This window comes from Camelus bactrianus, chromosome 28 (assembly GCF_048773025.1).
Source record: "Camelus bactrianus isolate YW-2024 breed Bactrian camel chromosome 28, ASM4877302v1, whole genome shotgun sequence".
In the NCBI taxonomy this organism is placed as follows: domain Eukaryota; kingdom Metazoa; phylum Chordata; class Mammalia; order Artiodactyla; family Camelidae; genus Camelus; species Camelus bactrianus.
In genome coordinates this window covers 17,616,385-17,632,214 of record NC_133566.1, presented here as the reverse complement: position 1 = coordinate 17,632,214, position 15,830 = coordinate 17,616,385, and the positions used below count along the sequence as shown (strand labels likewise).

General features: G+C 38.7%; 1 protein-coding gene across 3 annotated transcripts in view; it reads right to left on the bottom strand.

The window, feature by feature from the left end:
* ZC3H6 (zinc finger CCCH-type containing 6) overlaps positions 1-13,197 on the bottom strand; it is a 52,689-nt gene extending 39,492 nt beyond the window's left edge. The window contains exon 1 of one of the 3 annotated variants that reach the window (XM_074354676.1): positions 12,717-13,197. In XM_074354676.1, coding sequence (XP_074210777.1) covers positions 12,717-12,748 — 32 coding nt within the window. In that variant the 5' untranslated portion in view covers positions 12,749-13,197. Of the gene's footprint in view, positions 1-228; positions 476-12,716 lie in introns of those variants that run through there. The other 2 variants (XM_074354675.1, XM_010958987.3) reach the window with 2 other exon arrangements.
* Positions 13,198-15,830: the final 2,633 nt, after the last annotated feature.

Here is a 15,830-nt window from a genome sequence, read left to right as displayed (position 1 = left end):
AAAGCCCTAGAAGTACAATAAACTAAAGTCATCAATCAAAGTGGTTGCAGACACCACCACGGCGCTGGATGTTTCGCTGGTGAGCCAAGAAAAATATTTAATACACAGCTAATACTTCCTGCTTCGCATGGAACAATACCACAGGGAAAGCTGACCAATCTATACTCAGACTAAAAGAAAAGACAACTTGGCTATCAAATGTAGAAAGAAGGAGTCTTAAGATCTGACCTCCTGATCAAAGTGAGGGAATCTTTGGTCATCACTCTGAAGAGCCTTCCAGTTTCTCCTTACAACAGTCACAGCTACGCTCACTTTTCTTTCAATGCCTGGTCTCCAGGGTCAGAGCTGCTACTTGTACAGCTGTTATTCCATCTGATGGTACAAAAATTTATTTTTGTAACAGAAGGAAAATAAAGGGACTCATATTCAGTCAAGCCAAATACCAAGGCCTTTAATCAGAGTTCCTACAAAGATCATAACCCATACAGCAGTGAACTTGTGACCTGCTGTCCTATGTCAGTGGGATGAAGGCGAGGCTGTGAAAATACAACTCTGCCAAGTTCCCAGCGTGTGCATACAGAAGTGCTAACTGTACACCCATGAGCCTAAAAGAACTTTCATATTCCCTCCTTAGACATCTTCATAAAGCAATGTCTGTGCTTTTGTGACATAAGCAGAAAAAAATCAGAAGGAAGAATTTCTAGTTCCCAAATGAACCAATCAGATCTGAATACCTAGAATTCCTCCCAATATGTAATAAACGTTTCATATTCTTCTTTATCCCTTCCACTTTCAATGTGAAGACACACTGAACTCACTTCTTACCCAGCAAGCAGATTAAAAGATTAACTCTGCTTTTTTTTTTTTAAGCTTTGGTGTAGCTTTATTAATCCTTGAGAGCCATATAGAGACTTTTATTGGACAAACTATAAAATATGTAAATAAATCATAGTTAAAATCCTAAAGGTTAAAATGATGCTTAGACTCAGATTATGTTTACCTAGGGCCAGAAACCCCTGACTGATTTCTAGATGTGAGCTGCTGATTTGACCCTAAGCATCAGGAAACAGGGTAAAGTATCAGACAACGGTACTTTCAGGAAAAAACCGGACTAGTTGCTCAAGAGAAGCACATTTTTTTTCTGGGAGTAAGATCGGAGAGAAATTTCTCCTCTGAGTCGTCATAAAGGCAGTACTTTCTGATACAGAGGACAGTACCTGAGACAATGGACACTATCCTCAATACTGTCCATACAACCCACATAAACAGTTCACAACTTACAGCATGCCCCGGTTTGAACCAAGGGCATGCTGCTTCAGTTCGAATGAGGAAAAGCAATTACATGAGGAAACAAAGTAATACTGTCCAAATTCACCACTGTCTGACGTTTTGATTTAATCCAGAGATGAAATCCACAACAGCTAGAGCAGCAGTTCTCAAAAACTGTATGTTTATTAGAATCTTCTGACCCTCAGCAAAAAAAAAAAAAAAACCATTCATTCATTTAACACATATTTATTCACCACCGACTCAGTGGGGATACAATGGTAATCAAGAAGGAGATACGGTTTTCTTCTCTCACAAAGTTTTCAATGTAGTGACAGGGGAAACAGATATCAATCAAAGAATCATACAAATAAATATAAAACAACAACCATACATGAAGCAGGTAAAAAGTGCTATGAGTGCATACAACAGGGGAAAGTCATCTGTCCAAGGAAGTCTGGAAGTCTTTCCCTGAGGAAGTCAAGAACGAACTGAGATGAGGAGGTAGCCTGGGAGATAAGGCGTAGGGGAAGGGCCTCTGGCAGACAGAGAAAACAGGATGAGCAAAATTCCTGTGCAGGGGAACTGAGACAGGAACTGAGAGGAGGCCAATCACTGGATCACAGAAGGAAGCGGGGAAGCTGGTTCACAATTGTGCTGGACTGATGGGTAGCACTAGATCATGCAGAGCTTTGACCCTGCTAGGAGTTTCTCCTATAGAAATGAAAAAGCACTGAAAGCGTTTCCAGGAAAGAAGGCGATGTAACTAGATCTCCATTTTGAAAGATAAATTTGATTGTGAGTGAAAAACAGACCTAGAAGAGAAACAAAACAGATGCAGGAAAAGCAGCGTGCCACTGCAATAATCCAGCATGGGTCTAAAGCAGAATACATACGGAGACTCTGAAACTAGACACGGCCCACTCAGATACACTCACTGTTACTGATGGGAATGTTTTTTTCTCCATCAATGTTGAGGTAAAAAAAAAAATTAGCTAAAAACTACTAACACTGAGAAATGAATAGACTATTATCCTTCGTGCAATCCTCTGTGAACATTACATTCCCATGATTTATACCTTGAAAATGTTACCTCATTATTGCTGAGGCCATTACTTTGAATAGGGTCAACATTTTCCTTAAAAACAGTAAGGATATGAATCAATAATATGTTAACTTTCTCTATCAGAGCAGCACATAATCCCACTCATTTAAGCCTCAAATTTTTCAAAGACGGCACTATAATTATCCGATGCAGTAATTAATATATCAGAAACATATTACTGCAACATCGAAATTCAAGCAATATAACTTCTTGGTAAACTTCCCAGTATAAATCTGGTGCATGGTGCAGAGTACATCACGAGGTTATTAAATTTAAAGACCTTCTGACAAAGAAAAGGAGTCCTCAGAGGGAGATTTATGCTTTTATTTAAACATATTTTCAGGAAATAACAAAGATTAAAAGCAAATGAGCTATACATTCAACTAATGAACTTGGAATAGTGCAAACCCGAAAGAACAAGAGTGAAAATAATCAATATAAGGGCAGAAACCAACAAAATGGAAAACAAAAACAGTAAGAGAATACAAATAAAACTACAGGCTATTTTTTTTAAAGCACCACCATTCACCATTCACTACAGCACCAGCTAGTCTTAGTCCTGCAATTACTCAAATCTAGGTACTAACAAATAGAAAATGTAAATGATTCCATCTTAGCTGTACCTTGTTAAAAAGAGAGTAAGTTAACTTCATTTCCCCATTACCTTGGACAAACCTTTAAAAAACTTCGGTCCGTCAGAGGATCATGGATGTATGATTTTAACAAATAAATTTAAGAATATTTCTCAGCAATTTTTAGTCTACTTTTTTATCACCTAATTCTTTCACTATTTCTCTATCTTCAATTCAAACTGATGTGCTCATGATAAACAGTAATTTTGAAGTAAAATAACATAATCCAAATTTGTAGTTTAAATGTTATTTTTATATCATCCTGTAATGTGATGTAGTTAATTACTGAGCACCTCTTAGGCTGCCAGGCATGTTAGATCAATTTATTTCATCTTCCTGTTAACTCTATGAAATGCAGTTGACCCTTGAACAGTATGTGCATTAGGGGCCCTACCGTCTGCACATAATTTATAGTTGGCTCTCCACATCCCAGGTTCCTCTGTAACCATGGTTCTGCATCTGTGGATTCAACCAACCTCAGAACATGTAGTACAGTGTCTTTACTATTGAAAAAAGTCCCCATATAAGTGGACCCATGCAGTTCAAACCAGTGATGTTCAAGGGTCAACTGTAACTGTTAATACCCTCATTAAACTGGTGAAGAAAGAAGACAAAGAGCTTAACTAACTCTGCTAGTAGATGACACAGCTAGAACCCAGCCCAGGCCATCTGATTCCCAGGACCAGCCTTCTTACCATGTGGTAATAATAGCAACAACATGTGTTTGGTCTTAGGAAGAAACTGCAAATAGCTAAACCCCTTAATAGCAGCTAATGTAGAGAAGATTAAGAACCTCACTAACTGGTGGATAAGATAGGGGGTGTTTACTGCAAAATTCTGTCAACATTTTTGTGTTTGAAATAATAAAATCTGAGGGAAAAGAAACTTTATCAACACAAAATTCAGGTGTTATTTTAAGAGATGATACAGAGAAACTGCTGAGATCTGAAAGCTGCATTTCTGATATGCAAAAGTAAATGAGAGTTACTTCAATTTCACAGGAGTTATTTTAATATTTTTTAGGAAACAGAGCCACCAGACTAAACCAGTTGTACTGATAAAACAGGACGTGGAGTTTTTGAGATGCTATAGGGTTTTTTTTTTTTTAAACTGAATAGTATTTTTTAAGTGCTCAAAGGGTAACAGTCAAATTTTTTCATTGTACAGATTTTCTTTAAATGAGCTAAAAAGACAGTAAAATCATGCAGAGCTGAAAAATAGCTCTCCCTATTTCACTGCAGGGTTCCAGGCAAGCTGATAAAAAGTAGTGCAGTTTAGGTAAGAGCCTACTAGGTGAAATCCTCCACAGCAAAGTCAGAAGAGGGAAAGAAAAGAGGAATGTTGGAAGAAATGAAAATTGCTGTTATTACTAAGGCTTGCTGTTCAATTAAAAAAGGGGGGCTAAGCACCAACATCCAGAAAAGAAAGTGGAACACTTAATCAGGTAATTGGTTTTCACCTAAAGAGGACCCCAAACCAAAATCAAACAAACAAGAAAACACTCATTTAATGAGGACCCAGGGTTCTAGCAAAGTGAGATCACTGAACTTGGAAATTAAGTGTCAAGTAAGAATAACGAACAGCAATAGACTTCTTAAAAGGACTATTTAATGCTTTAAACTTGTGCTATGTTAGAACTGAATACTTAAAAAGACATCACAGTAGGGGAGAAGAAAGGCTCTCGAGCCAGAAGGGAGTGAGTTCACATCCTGCTCCTCGGCTGCAGGCTACCTACATGAACTCGAATAAATTCTCCCACCCCCTAATATTCCGTTTCCTCATCCGCAATATGGAACTCCGAATTTACCACCGCAGAGTCAAGGATTAAGAGACTTAAAGTTAGGTAATTACTTAACACTGTACCTAGACAGCCCTAAACAAAAGTTTCCTCTCTTCTTGTGAGGTACTCAAAATACACGCACTTGAATAAAATGGGCATGCCAGGCGACAGGTACTTCCCCCAGACACCGGGAAGGTTGTAAATCCAAGGCGCATGGATGCTAAGGAGAAATGTCTCTAATTTTCCTTCTGAGAATAACAATGAAAAACCATCTAAAACAAGTAAAAGCAGAAAGGAACCCGAGGTAGGCCACATGCAGTCTGCTCCTGAGGGTATTTCTAGTTATTCTATCATTAAGCAATACTTAGCAACAACAGTCTGTGTGAGCGCTTCCGTACTTCCAAAGTCTCCTGAATGCAGCAAGACTCAAGATGGAGTGTAATACCAGTATTCCCAGCAATTATGGGGACATACATATTCACGACGATCCTAAGTAACTAAGAAAAGGATAAATCAATGTCTATTTAGTAAGACAGGAAGGCATCCCATGTATTTTTTTTCAGTTTCTTTGAAAAAAGTTCACAAATTTAGTTCTTGATATAGTATCAGTTAACGCTTAATTTCCTGCCCCTATTCAGTGCCAGCCAGGAGGTACTGCTGTATATTAATTTATGAAATTTAAAAAATTTTTGATATATCCTTAAACTTGTGTTTAACATCATGAAAGAAAACCATACCATTCCTCAACCTCTATGCCATAAGCAGAGACAAACTACACAATTAAAACTAAATTAGCTTGCTATAATTTTTTTTTGAGACTACATTAAAAAATTCATTTTTATATTTCGTTTACTATCTTGGCTATCTCACTAAGCTAAAATTCATTTACTTTCATTCCCTTTCAAATTATTCTTTTGATTTAGGCCCTCTAGCGTACACTGAAGAAGCTAGAAATTCAACAGAAACAAATTCTCAGCAAATAAAATAGCCATACAATTTGAAAGCCAGAACACACTCTTCTAAGCATCCTGCCATCAAAACAAAAGTTGAAGAAGTCTCGTTGGAAGAATCTACAAGGCGCCAGGTGAAATTGCCTGTGACCCAATAATATCCAAAAAGCATTCTTGGTCTGTAAGTGTCCAGTATCCCAAGTTAACTGATAATCAGATTAACTATAACATGAGGTACTGGGGCTCCAGGATTTGAGGAGGGTGGTGGGAGTAGATTAAAAAAAAATCCAAAATTAGGCTTCACCTAAACTACCCAGCTAAAGCACATTTCTCCATTCTGCCTGGCCTGCTTCACATCAGTTCTCGTATCCCTGAACGTGACATGATCAGGGACTGCGTGATCATTAGTTCAGTGTAACAAGGGCATATGCAAAAAAGCCATGTCATTTGAATTTACTGTGAGTATCTGAATATTCATTTTCCAAGTTAAGAAGGTGTTTTAGGTCCAGTTTAGAATGAGACTCTCTTTGTGTGCTTTATGTATTGACATTTTATCAAACAGATGAAGAATAAATGTACATTAGTGTTAACAGGAAAATATTGCAATTGATGATTATGAAAGCTATTTTATATACAAAAGAAATTACTTTTCAAATAGTCAAATAGAAAAATAGAGTAATAATATTAAGAAAGTAAGCTAACTGATGACTTTAGGAAGAATATTATATTCTTTTTGAGCTGGCAAATGAGTATAAAAATTTAAATAAAAAATAAAGTAGAATAACAGAAATTATGTCATAACTCTAACTTCATTCAATTATTTAGCATACTAATATTCATAACATTCAACAAAATAACTTCTAAAGACTATGTTTAATTTTTAATTGTTTAATTCCCTAAATGTTTCAAGAAAAAATCCTATTTGGGAATTCACATTTTCGGGGATCAATTAAAAGTAGAATATTAACTCTGCTACTTCAAAATTTTAAGAGAAGAAAAAAACTCCAAAGTAATATGCAACATAATCAATCATCTTTGCCCCAGATATTTAAAATATATGTAAAAAAGAAAATGTTAGAGGGAAAAAAGGTTACCTCAACTATCCTGTATTCCACTAATCTCAGTTGAAAATGACCCTCCATTCACTATCTGTCATGTGCATTACAGCAATCATAGGAGCAACCTAACAGGCAGAGATGAAAACTGTTACTGTATTACAATGTCCTATTTTTAAAATTACACCACCAAAATTTCTAATAATAAATTGTCATAATTTGAGATAATATTTCAGGTTTACTCACATAATACAGAAGTTTAATCTATGGCTTCAGCCAAGCTTTAGTCTTATATTGGTTTTCACACTTGCACATTTTACATTCGAAAAAATGTGTATTTGGTGCAATATATACACACAGCCAAAAATGTTAATATTTCTTACTTAAATGTATTACTCTATTTCATCTGTTTACACGAAACTTAATTTTAAAAGACACCTATGTATTCCAAGGATGTAGAAAAGAAATCAACCTGCAACTTCCTTTACAGGACAAACAGTAGAGGTTATAAAGAACTCAACCCCACACACAGGTACTGGTGATCTCACATTTTATTGTCAGCTGCCAGTGTTCAAGGAAAATCCAAGCAAAGAGCTGCTAGTTTTTCAGATCTCTTGACTTTTCAAGGAATTTCTTTAATAGGTGGGGGTTTTTGCTAAAAATTTGCAGATTTAAGTTAGTTAGATTTAACTGATTTCATAATCCCTTAAAATATAATGTGAAAAATGAATACCTCAAAAATGATATTGAAATTAAGAATGCCCTCAGAACATTCGACCATAAAACCCTAAAAAAGATGAACCAGGGCAGAGATAAGGAGGTCAGACAAAATGACAAAATTTAAGATAGTAACATGCAGTGAAAAGAAATGTACCCATCAGAAGAGAGGGTTTGTTAGCAATGTAAGCGATGAAAAAGGAAAGGTAGAGAGACAAATGTGAGCAATGCCTGTGGAAGCACTGCCCAGGAGAGAGGCTGTCCTGTAAGACAGACAGGTGCAAGTATCTGCTTGGCAGATATACTGTGGAAATAAAAGTATCACTTTATTGGAGCCTGATGCCATTTAAAATTCTTGTCATTTATAATCAGATGCCTCAATCTAATCCCACGCTCTTGTTCCTTAGGCAATTCTTCCTTAGCAATCACAAACTTGTATCTCTAAGTGGTCAGGCAGGTCACCTAATGAGGGAAGCAGACCTCGGGTACTGAGTTTGCAAAGAAAGTATGAGCGATATACTATTACAGACAATAGAGAACATGAGTCAAGCCTAATGCACTGAAACGCAAATATTTTTAAACTTTCTGTCAGGCAAACAACAACGTGGGCCGATTTTAGGCTTGAAGGCCTCCCACATGCAAAACCTGCAGCGCTCTTCCATTCAAGTGTTCAAATATCCCTAATTTAGTATACCCTGAACTATTCTCAACCCTCATTTTCCTTTATCCTGCTCTGCAATCATCCTTGAAACTTTCTCCTCCCTTGGCTTTTAGAACACTTGTCTTCTTCGTGGTCAACTACATACAAACCTAGGTGATCTCACTATTTCATCTAACATCTCTGCTAAGAACTCCCAGATCTTTATCTCCCGTTCTATCAACTCTTAAGAAATCTCTCATGAATGTTGCCTTCTGTCTGCTTTCTCACTGCTGACGCTTTTGATCAGGTCCTAATTACTCAATTTCTAGACTTTCACAATAGCTTTGACTCATTCCTTCTTTCATGCTACACATCCATCCATTAGCAAATTAAAATTACTGACTTCTTAAAGTAGGAAGGAAGATTGGAAATAATCTAGTTCAACTACCTTATTTCACAAATAAGAAAAATAATCAAGAAAAAGAAGAGTTAACCAAGCTACAGGGAAAAACTAGGATCAGAACCCAGGTTTTATCCAGAATACAGGGTTCAGTACTTATTATTTATAACTTAGATGACTGATTTCTTGAATATGTGTAAGCATATTTGACTGTCCTTTATGACTGGATTACCACAGGCTGTTGATTCTTATTTTGTGGTTGGCTTTATTCCTTTGATAACTATGTAAGTTTAAAAAGCTAAAGCTCTAATGTGTTCTCAGAAACATGATTAGTACATATATGTAAACTAAAAAAAAGTGCAGTATATTGAATATATGTATTTACATGCAATATAATGTATTTGTGCAGTCAAACTGTAGTAATTCTACCTAATAAAACTGAAAAAGAAAAAGAAAATACAGTCATTTTCGAAGCACAATAAATGGAAAAAAAAATACAGGGTTCTCTTAAACATACCACATTACAATCCCAAACAATTCAAGAAGTAAAGACTAGAATTTATTAGATTATTTCCCTGTGCAAACTTAATGAAGAGTTAAAAATAACACTGCAGGTAGGAGTCTGTATAACCTGAATTCTTACCTAAGCACTATCTGTGCAATAGTACCTCATGGAAATAATGCAAGAATCAAACGAAAACCCTATTACAAATGGGAAGTGTAATCATTTTCTTTATCCTCACCCCTTCACTCTCCAGTGTGAGGTTTCAGTTCTTATGTGGGGGTGAGGGAAAGGAGGAGGAAGCACAAGCTACACTTGGGAAGAGTTGGAGTTTTGTTGCTCTTGGTTTGCACGAGGAAGGAAAGCAGGGAGAGGAGGGGAAGGTGCACGGGTTGTTCCTAATGGGCAGAGGATAAGCTCCTCCCAAAGGAAAACGATTACTCATACCTCCTATCAGTTCAAGTCTCTGAATCAGAAGCTCTCATACTGTTCATGTGAAAATTATCTTTTTTCCTAGGGCAGGCCCTGTAAAACTTTTTGCCTTTAGCGTACTTCAAAACACTATGTAATAGTTACTTGGGTATATAATTATCTTTCCTACTCAACTGTCGATGTGTTCACAAGAGACAAATAGTATTTAGCCTTTAAGAGTTACTTGTGAATTGTTTTAATTCGGTCAACATCCAGCTGAAATATAAAGCCAGGTGGCTGGAGCTGTGCCTAAGAGAACTGGTGAAAGGGAAGAACTGAGTGAAAAGAGAAGCAGGAACTTTATCTCCCTTTGACTTCCCCAACTCCTTCTCCACCTCTATTATTTACTTTTAAAGATCTATGAAAAAGTCCTCTACTAACCTTCTACATATCCGCAAGTTTATTTACAGCTATTTTTATATTAATAATACTTTATAAAATGTTTTCACTCCAGGCATGAAAATGTTTAAAGGTAAGTACAAATGTTTTTTTTTTAAGTTAACTCATTTAGCAAACAAATCTTATGCAAAATGTTCACCATATAAAACCTGCACGAGAAAAGAACTTTTTCACAGGAAAAAAAAACCTCTGCATTCTATGAATTTCCAATTACATGGAGAATCTCATTCTCATGTAAACTATCATAGTACTATTTCAGTTTGTATAATTAAAGCAGTTGTAAATAAAAATCATAGATTTAACTTTTTTTCCTGCACTTATGCAACATACCTTAATTTTCAAAAATGTCAGAGAGAATATCCTTGAGACAATGCCTGGCTCTAAATACCAGAATTCATATATCTTCACAGAAACTTTTATTACAGTATAAAATAACTATAATATGGAAGCAGAAAATATTTTGGGATTCCACAGATTAGCCCATTTTCTCACAAATTTAAGTATCATCTAGGGAGCCTATTAAAAATAACAGGTTACCACACTCCTCCCCTAGAGATTTTGATTCATTGCCCTAGGCAGTACAAAAATCTTTACTCCTTATAGTGATTCTGATGACTAGCTAAAATTAACATTAATTCTCAATATGGTTCTCAATTTGGTACAGATTAGAACTACTTGAAGAGCTTTAAAAAAAAAAATCTTAAAACCCAGGCTGAAGCTCAGACCAATGGAAACGACTTCAACACTTTTTAAAAAGCTCCCCAGAGTAGGTTGAAAACAACCAATTCTGTAGAACTTGAAAAATTTTTGTACAATCCTCTTATCAATTAAGAAACTAGGTTTGCTCAAGTTCACAAAGCTAAGTGGTACCAAAGTTGGAGCTAGAACTCTTTTTCCTGACTCCTACACTGTGTTTTCAGATATACTCCTTTTGTTTTTCTATAGTTTGACCAAAAAAGGTGTGAAAAAGATAAACCTTGTCTTCTTGCCTCAGAATAATACTGCCACCTAACTGGACAAATTAAAATGGAGCTAATCTTTCTTTTTGTTTCAGAAATCACTAGATAATATCATTTTCTTAATCCTAACATAAAACAAAAACAAAAAAAGACTAAATACACTACTGCTTAATCTCTAGTTCCTAGGGCTAAGCTGGTAATATATCTCACAAAGAATTCTTTAGATTTTTCTTTTTAATTTCTAATTCAGTATTTTAAACTTTCAAATTCTTTTTGAAGTCTGGCATCACAATTCCTTACTAGCAAAATTAACTGGGTATCTGAATTTGGCAACATGGTTTCTTCCCTATGTAGAATACATAATTCCTCAGATTAAAGTTGCTCTGTGAACTAACAGGAGAATAGATTTCCTTCTTCCACACAACAGAATGAATCTCAGGCTGCAGTAGCAAAACCCCATCATTGGTTTGTCCACAGATACTCAGAGTGGGAAACTTCTCAAGATAATAGTTAACCCATTCCCAGAATTTTCTCATTTTCTTAACAGGATAATGTAAAACAATCATGAAAAATGTGTCAAATGCAAGCTTGTGTACCCATAATTTTTATTTTAAGGGCGCTTTTGACTTTCTAAAAATTACATGTTTAACTGACTTGCCTTCTGGAGATCTACATTTATTATTACGGTACCAAAATTGCTGAAATAACATTTTTACCCCTCTCAAGGTTGCTGGATATTTCTATATTTCAGATTTCTGTAATGTTTGTGATTCCTGCTTTCGGATTTTAAAAAAGTGTTTGATAAACTTTACCAAAAGCAGATCACATTACTCCACAAGTAAAACTTCAGCAACGTGTACACAGCCTAGAGTACCTTGTAGACTTTCGATTAATTCTATTCACGAGGGAGTAATTGCCAGGTTCTGGATTTTTAAATAGTCTAAATAATAATCAGGTGCAATGGATTCTGTTCCAGCAATTTTGATGAATGAAACTCCACCCTTTCTTTTTTAACAATCAACATGGACATCAATATAAATTTAAAACCTAACCAAAACTTAAGTATGCTATTTGCGCTATTTAAAATATGTAAATATCCCCAAAGCATTAAATGGAACCAACAATGTGCCTCTTAAGACATACAAAAAAATAAAAAAAATCAGAGTCTCGGTTAAATGTTCAAACGATACATAGTTTTTAGAAAGCCAGGCTAGACTGGTTAATCCATGGAGTTTTTACTTCAGGACAAAAAAACTGTGCTACGCCAAGATTTGCCAAGCCTAACTACTTCGTGTTAACATCTGAAACTTGCCATTGCAAATTCCGAGGGGTAAGACAAACACATGGCTTTCTGCGGTCGCTTCAATTTTTCCTAAGAAAGAACCAAAAAACCCAAACATGTTTATTTTCAGGTGTGCGTTAGCGTAGTAGTCAAATAAGTCACCAGTTACTGAAAATTCTTGGCGGGTCCTCTTTCGACGTGAACGCCGGACCCCGCGCCGGGATCCGCCTCCTCCAAGCCCAGGCTGGACCGCAGCACCGAGCCCGCACGCGGCAGCCGCCCGGCGCCGACCGAGCCCGCCCGGGGGCGGGGGGCTCGCAAGTGCGGCCGGGGGCGGGGCCGGCCGGGAAGGACCCCGGCGCGGGGAGGCGGGCGCGGCCGGGCCGACCTCCCCCGCGGCCGCCAGCCTGGGCTTGACATCAGGGCGCACGTCATGGAACTGATGGAGCCACACAGAGACGGCTAAGTCATGCAGGAGGCGCGCGGCCCCGGCCCGCTCCCGCCGCCCCAGACCCCTCCTCTCATCCGACAGAAAGACAGACAAGAAGGGTTCCCGACCTGTCGTGCCCTGCATGTTCAGAGTCTGTCATGTTTGGTCAAGAACGGGGCGGGGCTGGAGGGCAGGTCTGCGAGGCCGGCGGCGGCGGCGGGGCGCGGGGAGGATCCCTGCGCCGCCTGCGGGTACCTGCTCCCGGCCGCCGCCGAGAGGTGACGAAGTGGTAAAAACTCACGGTTACTAGTGAGCGACACAGACACAGACTTTCCAGTCTATTAACAACCACGCCAGAGAGGTGGGGCTCTAACTGCAAACACTGGGCCACGGCAGGCCCCGCGCTGCCGGCGCTGCCGCTTTAGTCTCTATTCGCCGCCGGTGGCTGAGGCTTGGGAGCGGGCGGGCGGCGCGCAGCGACGCGGGGATTTGGATAGTGGCCGTAACGGTGATTTCTCCTCACCAACATGGCGGCACCCGAGACAGGCTGCTCGATAAAATGGCGCCTGCCGCAACACCTAGCCCGGGACTAAAGGGCAGGAGAGATTCCTCCGCGTGCCGCGGCCGTTGTCCAGCCCTCCGGGGCCGAGCGCGCTGCCCATTGGAGGAGACAGCCCGTCAATCATCCGCGGGGGCGGCCTCTAGCCTTCCCCGGCGAAGCGGCGGAGGAGGCCGTCTCTGATGGCGGTGCCGGGCGGTGCCTGGGGTAGTTCTGGGCGGGGGCGGCGTCCCGCGGGGACTGGTGCTGTCCCTCCGCGCCTCCCGGGCCGGTCCTCGCCGGTCCTCGGTTTTCGCTGCGAGTTGTCGCCTCCCAAAGATGGAGCGTTTCAGACATTCCCTAACAAACGTCCTCCTAAAAGCCATTAGCCAGTGTGGGCAGGGGTGAGATAATAACACGCGGCTGCCAAGTCGTCATTTAAAAAACCCCAAAACAAAAGCCTTCGTTGCTTAAATAATGAGGAAATGTACTTTCTTCTTCAAGGTTGTGGAGAATATCTTTTTGTAATGTTTAATGCTCGGAATCTCGTTTTGAGAAAAATAGCTTGGCATGTAACTTTTTCTGATATTTAATGCTAAATTCACCTACCAGGTTATTAATAAAAGAAAAATCGCTAAAAGAATCATGTAAGCTTTAAATTATCGCATAAAAAATTAACATCATATTTATAAAATACAGTATTTTATAAATGAAAACAACAAGGTATTACTTTTTACTCTTGTGAACGTGATCTTTAGGGAAAAAAATTTTAATGACAACATTTTGGCCTATTTAGTATACTAAGTTTTGAAGGAACGTCCTTGGTTTTTTATTAACATGATGGATTAATGCTTAATCCTCTCAAATATGTGACTTGTTTTGAGTAAATATGTTTTGCTGATGCATTGTATTCAGAAGCAATTGCAATTAGATTAAATTCTAAATTTTAAAATTTTGTATATGTATATTGAAACAAAAGAAATCGCACTTTTCCTTTTTCTTCCTAAATTGAATGCAGCCATTGACAGGAGCTATATACTGTTGGATAGTTCTGCAGGCATTCGCCACATTTGGATGTAATATATTTCTAGGAAACTTTCAAAAACAGATATATTTAGTCTGGAGTAACAGTAATTAGCATTTGGATTCTGTTAGAATCTCTACTTTGTCTCTATTGTAACTGTTTTACTTAGGTGTTTAGCTGTTAGGATAGACCATTTCTTTGCAGTTTTTGGAAGGCGTTTGAGGTGAACGGTTGCTGTTCTTTCTTTGGACTTCTGTTTTCTCTGTCCCCTATATCTAGAGGCCTCGGGATCTCTTTCAAACCCTCTTTAGGGTGTTCGATGTGCTGTGGTGTGGAACCGTGCAGTTCTCCCTGGATGAAAAGCCTCGTTCCTAAGCCCTCTTACGCACCACTTCCGGTAGCTAAAATATGATGTCAGACGCTGGTCGTCTTCCTTTGGTATCAGGAAGGAAGTGCCTATGTGGATGGTATGCTGGGCAGCAGGTGGTGCTCCTTTGAAGCTCTGTGTTTAGAATCTAGAAGTTCTCAGAGCTGTTTGATAAAATATTTAAGTTGAAGCCTGAACCAAGCTTAGCCTTCCTCCCCTTTTCTTAAATTGCCTCAGTTAAGAATGCATTCATCACAGAGATTAAACTAGAGCGTTCGTTTTCAACCTAGCAGATTTTACTTAACAATGAAATATGGACGCTAAGAATTCTTAGCACATAATAGCTCCATCTTCCCCAAGAGACACACGTACTCCAGCATGACTTCAAGCAGCAGAAGACCACGTCCTCAGGATGACCTCCCGTTAAAATGCCTGTCTGAGAAAGCTCAGTGCTGCCAGGGGAATTCCTTTTTGCTCTAGCCAACACCTGGCATGGGCCCCCTGATTGCTGTCCCTTTGAGAGGTATATGTACCTCCCACAATTCAGGAGCATCTTTCTCAAGGACCTAAACGCCATTCCTTTGAAATGTAATCATCAGAAAGATAAGCCTCTGTCTCCCTGTCTCTGTGGGAGGATAGGGCCCTAACTTAAGTCACTGCCCACAGAGTCAGATGGCCTAATCGCATTGACGGGACACTGCCCAATCCTTGGTAATTTTGCACTTGCGCCCTGCCCTTCCCCCTCCCTCATTCGCCCGTTATTTTTTTAAAACAGATTTGTTGATAAAGTAGATGCCATAAAATTCACCCATTCTAAATGTACGATTAAGTGATTTTCAGTAAATTTATCAATTTATGCAGCCATTCCCAGCATTCAGTTCTGGAACATTCATTCCATCTACCCAAGTGCATGTTTACAGTTAACCCTGTCTTGTCACCCCTGCTCCAGGCAACTATTAATCTGCTTTCTGCCTCCGTAGGTTTGCCTTTTCTGAACATTTCATTTAAATTGAATCATACAATATCTGTTACTTCATCCTCCCTTTAAATCCCCCAGTCACTGCTACACAAGTCAGAATGGAGTTCAGTTCTTTCCCCTCTGGTCAATAGTTACCGAATAAAATCTGTTTTTACTACTTGAAATAACTCCTGGCTTTGTTTATCTTTGACAAGCATCCCCACCACCAATGCACACAAAAAATTGTAACCAATATAAAGGTGCTAACATCTTATTTTGCCAAATAAGGACATTTTTATAAAACCTTATGATTATATCATAAAAGGAAGGATATTTTAACATCAGGAATAGGTTT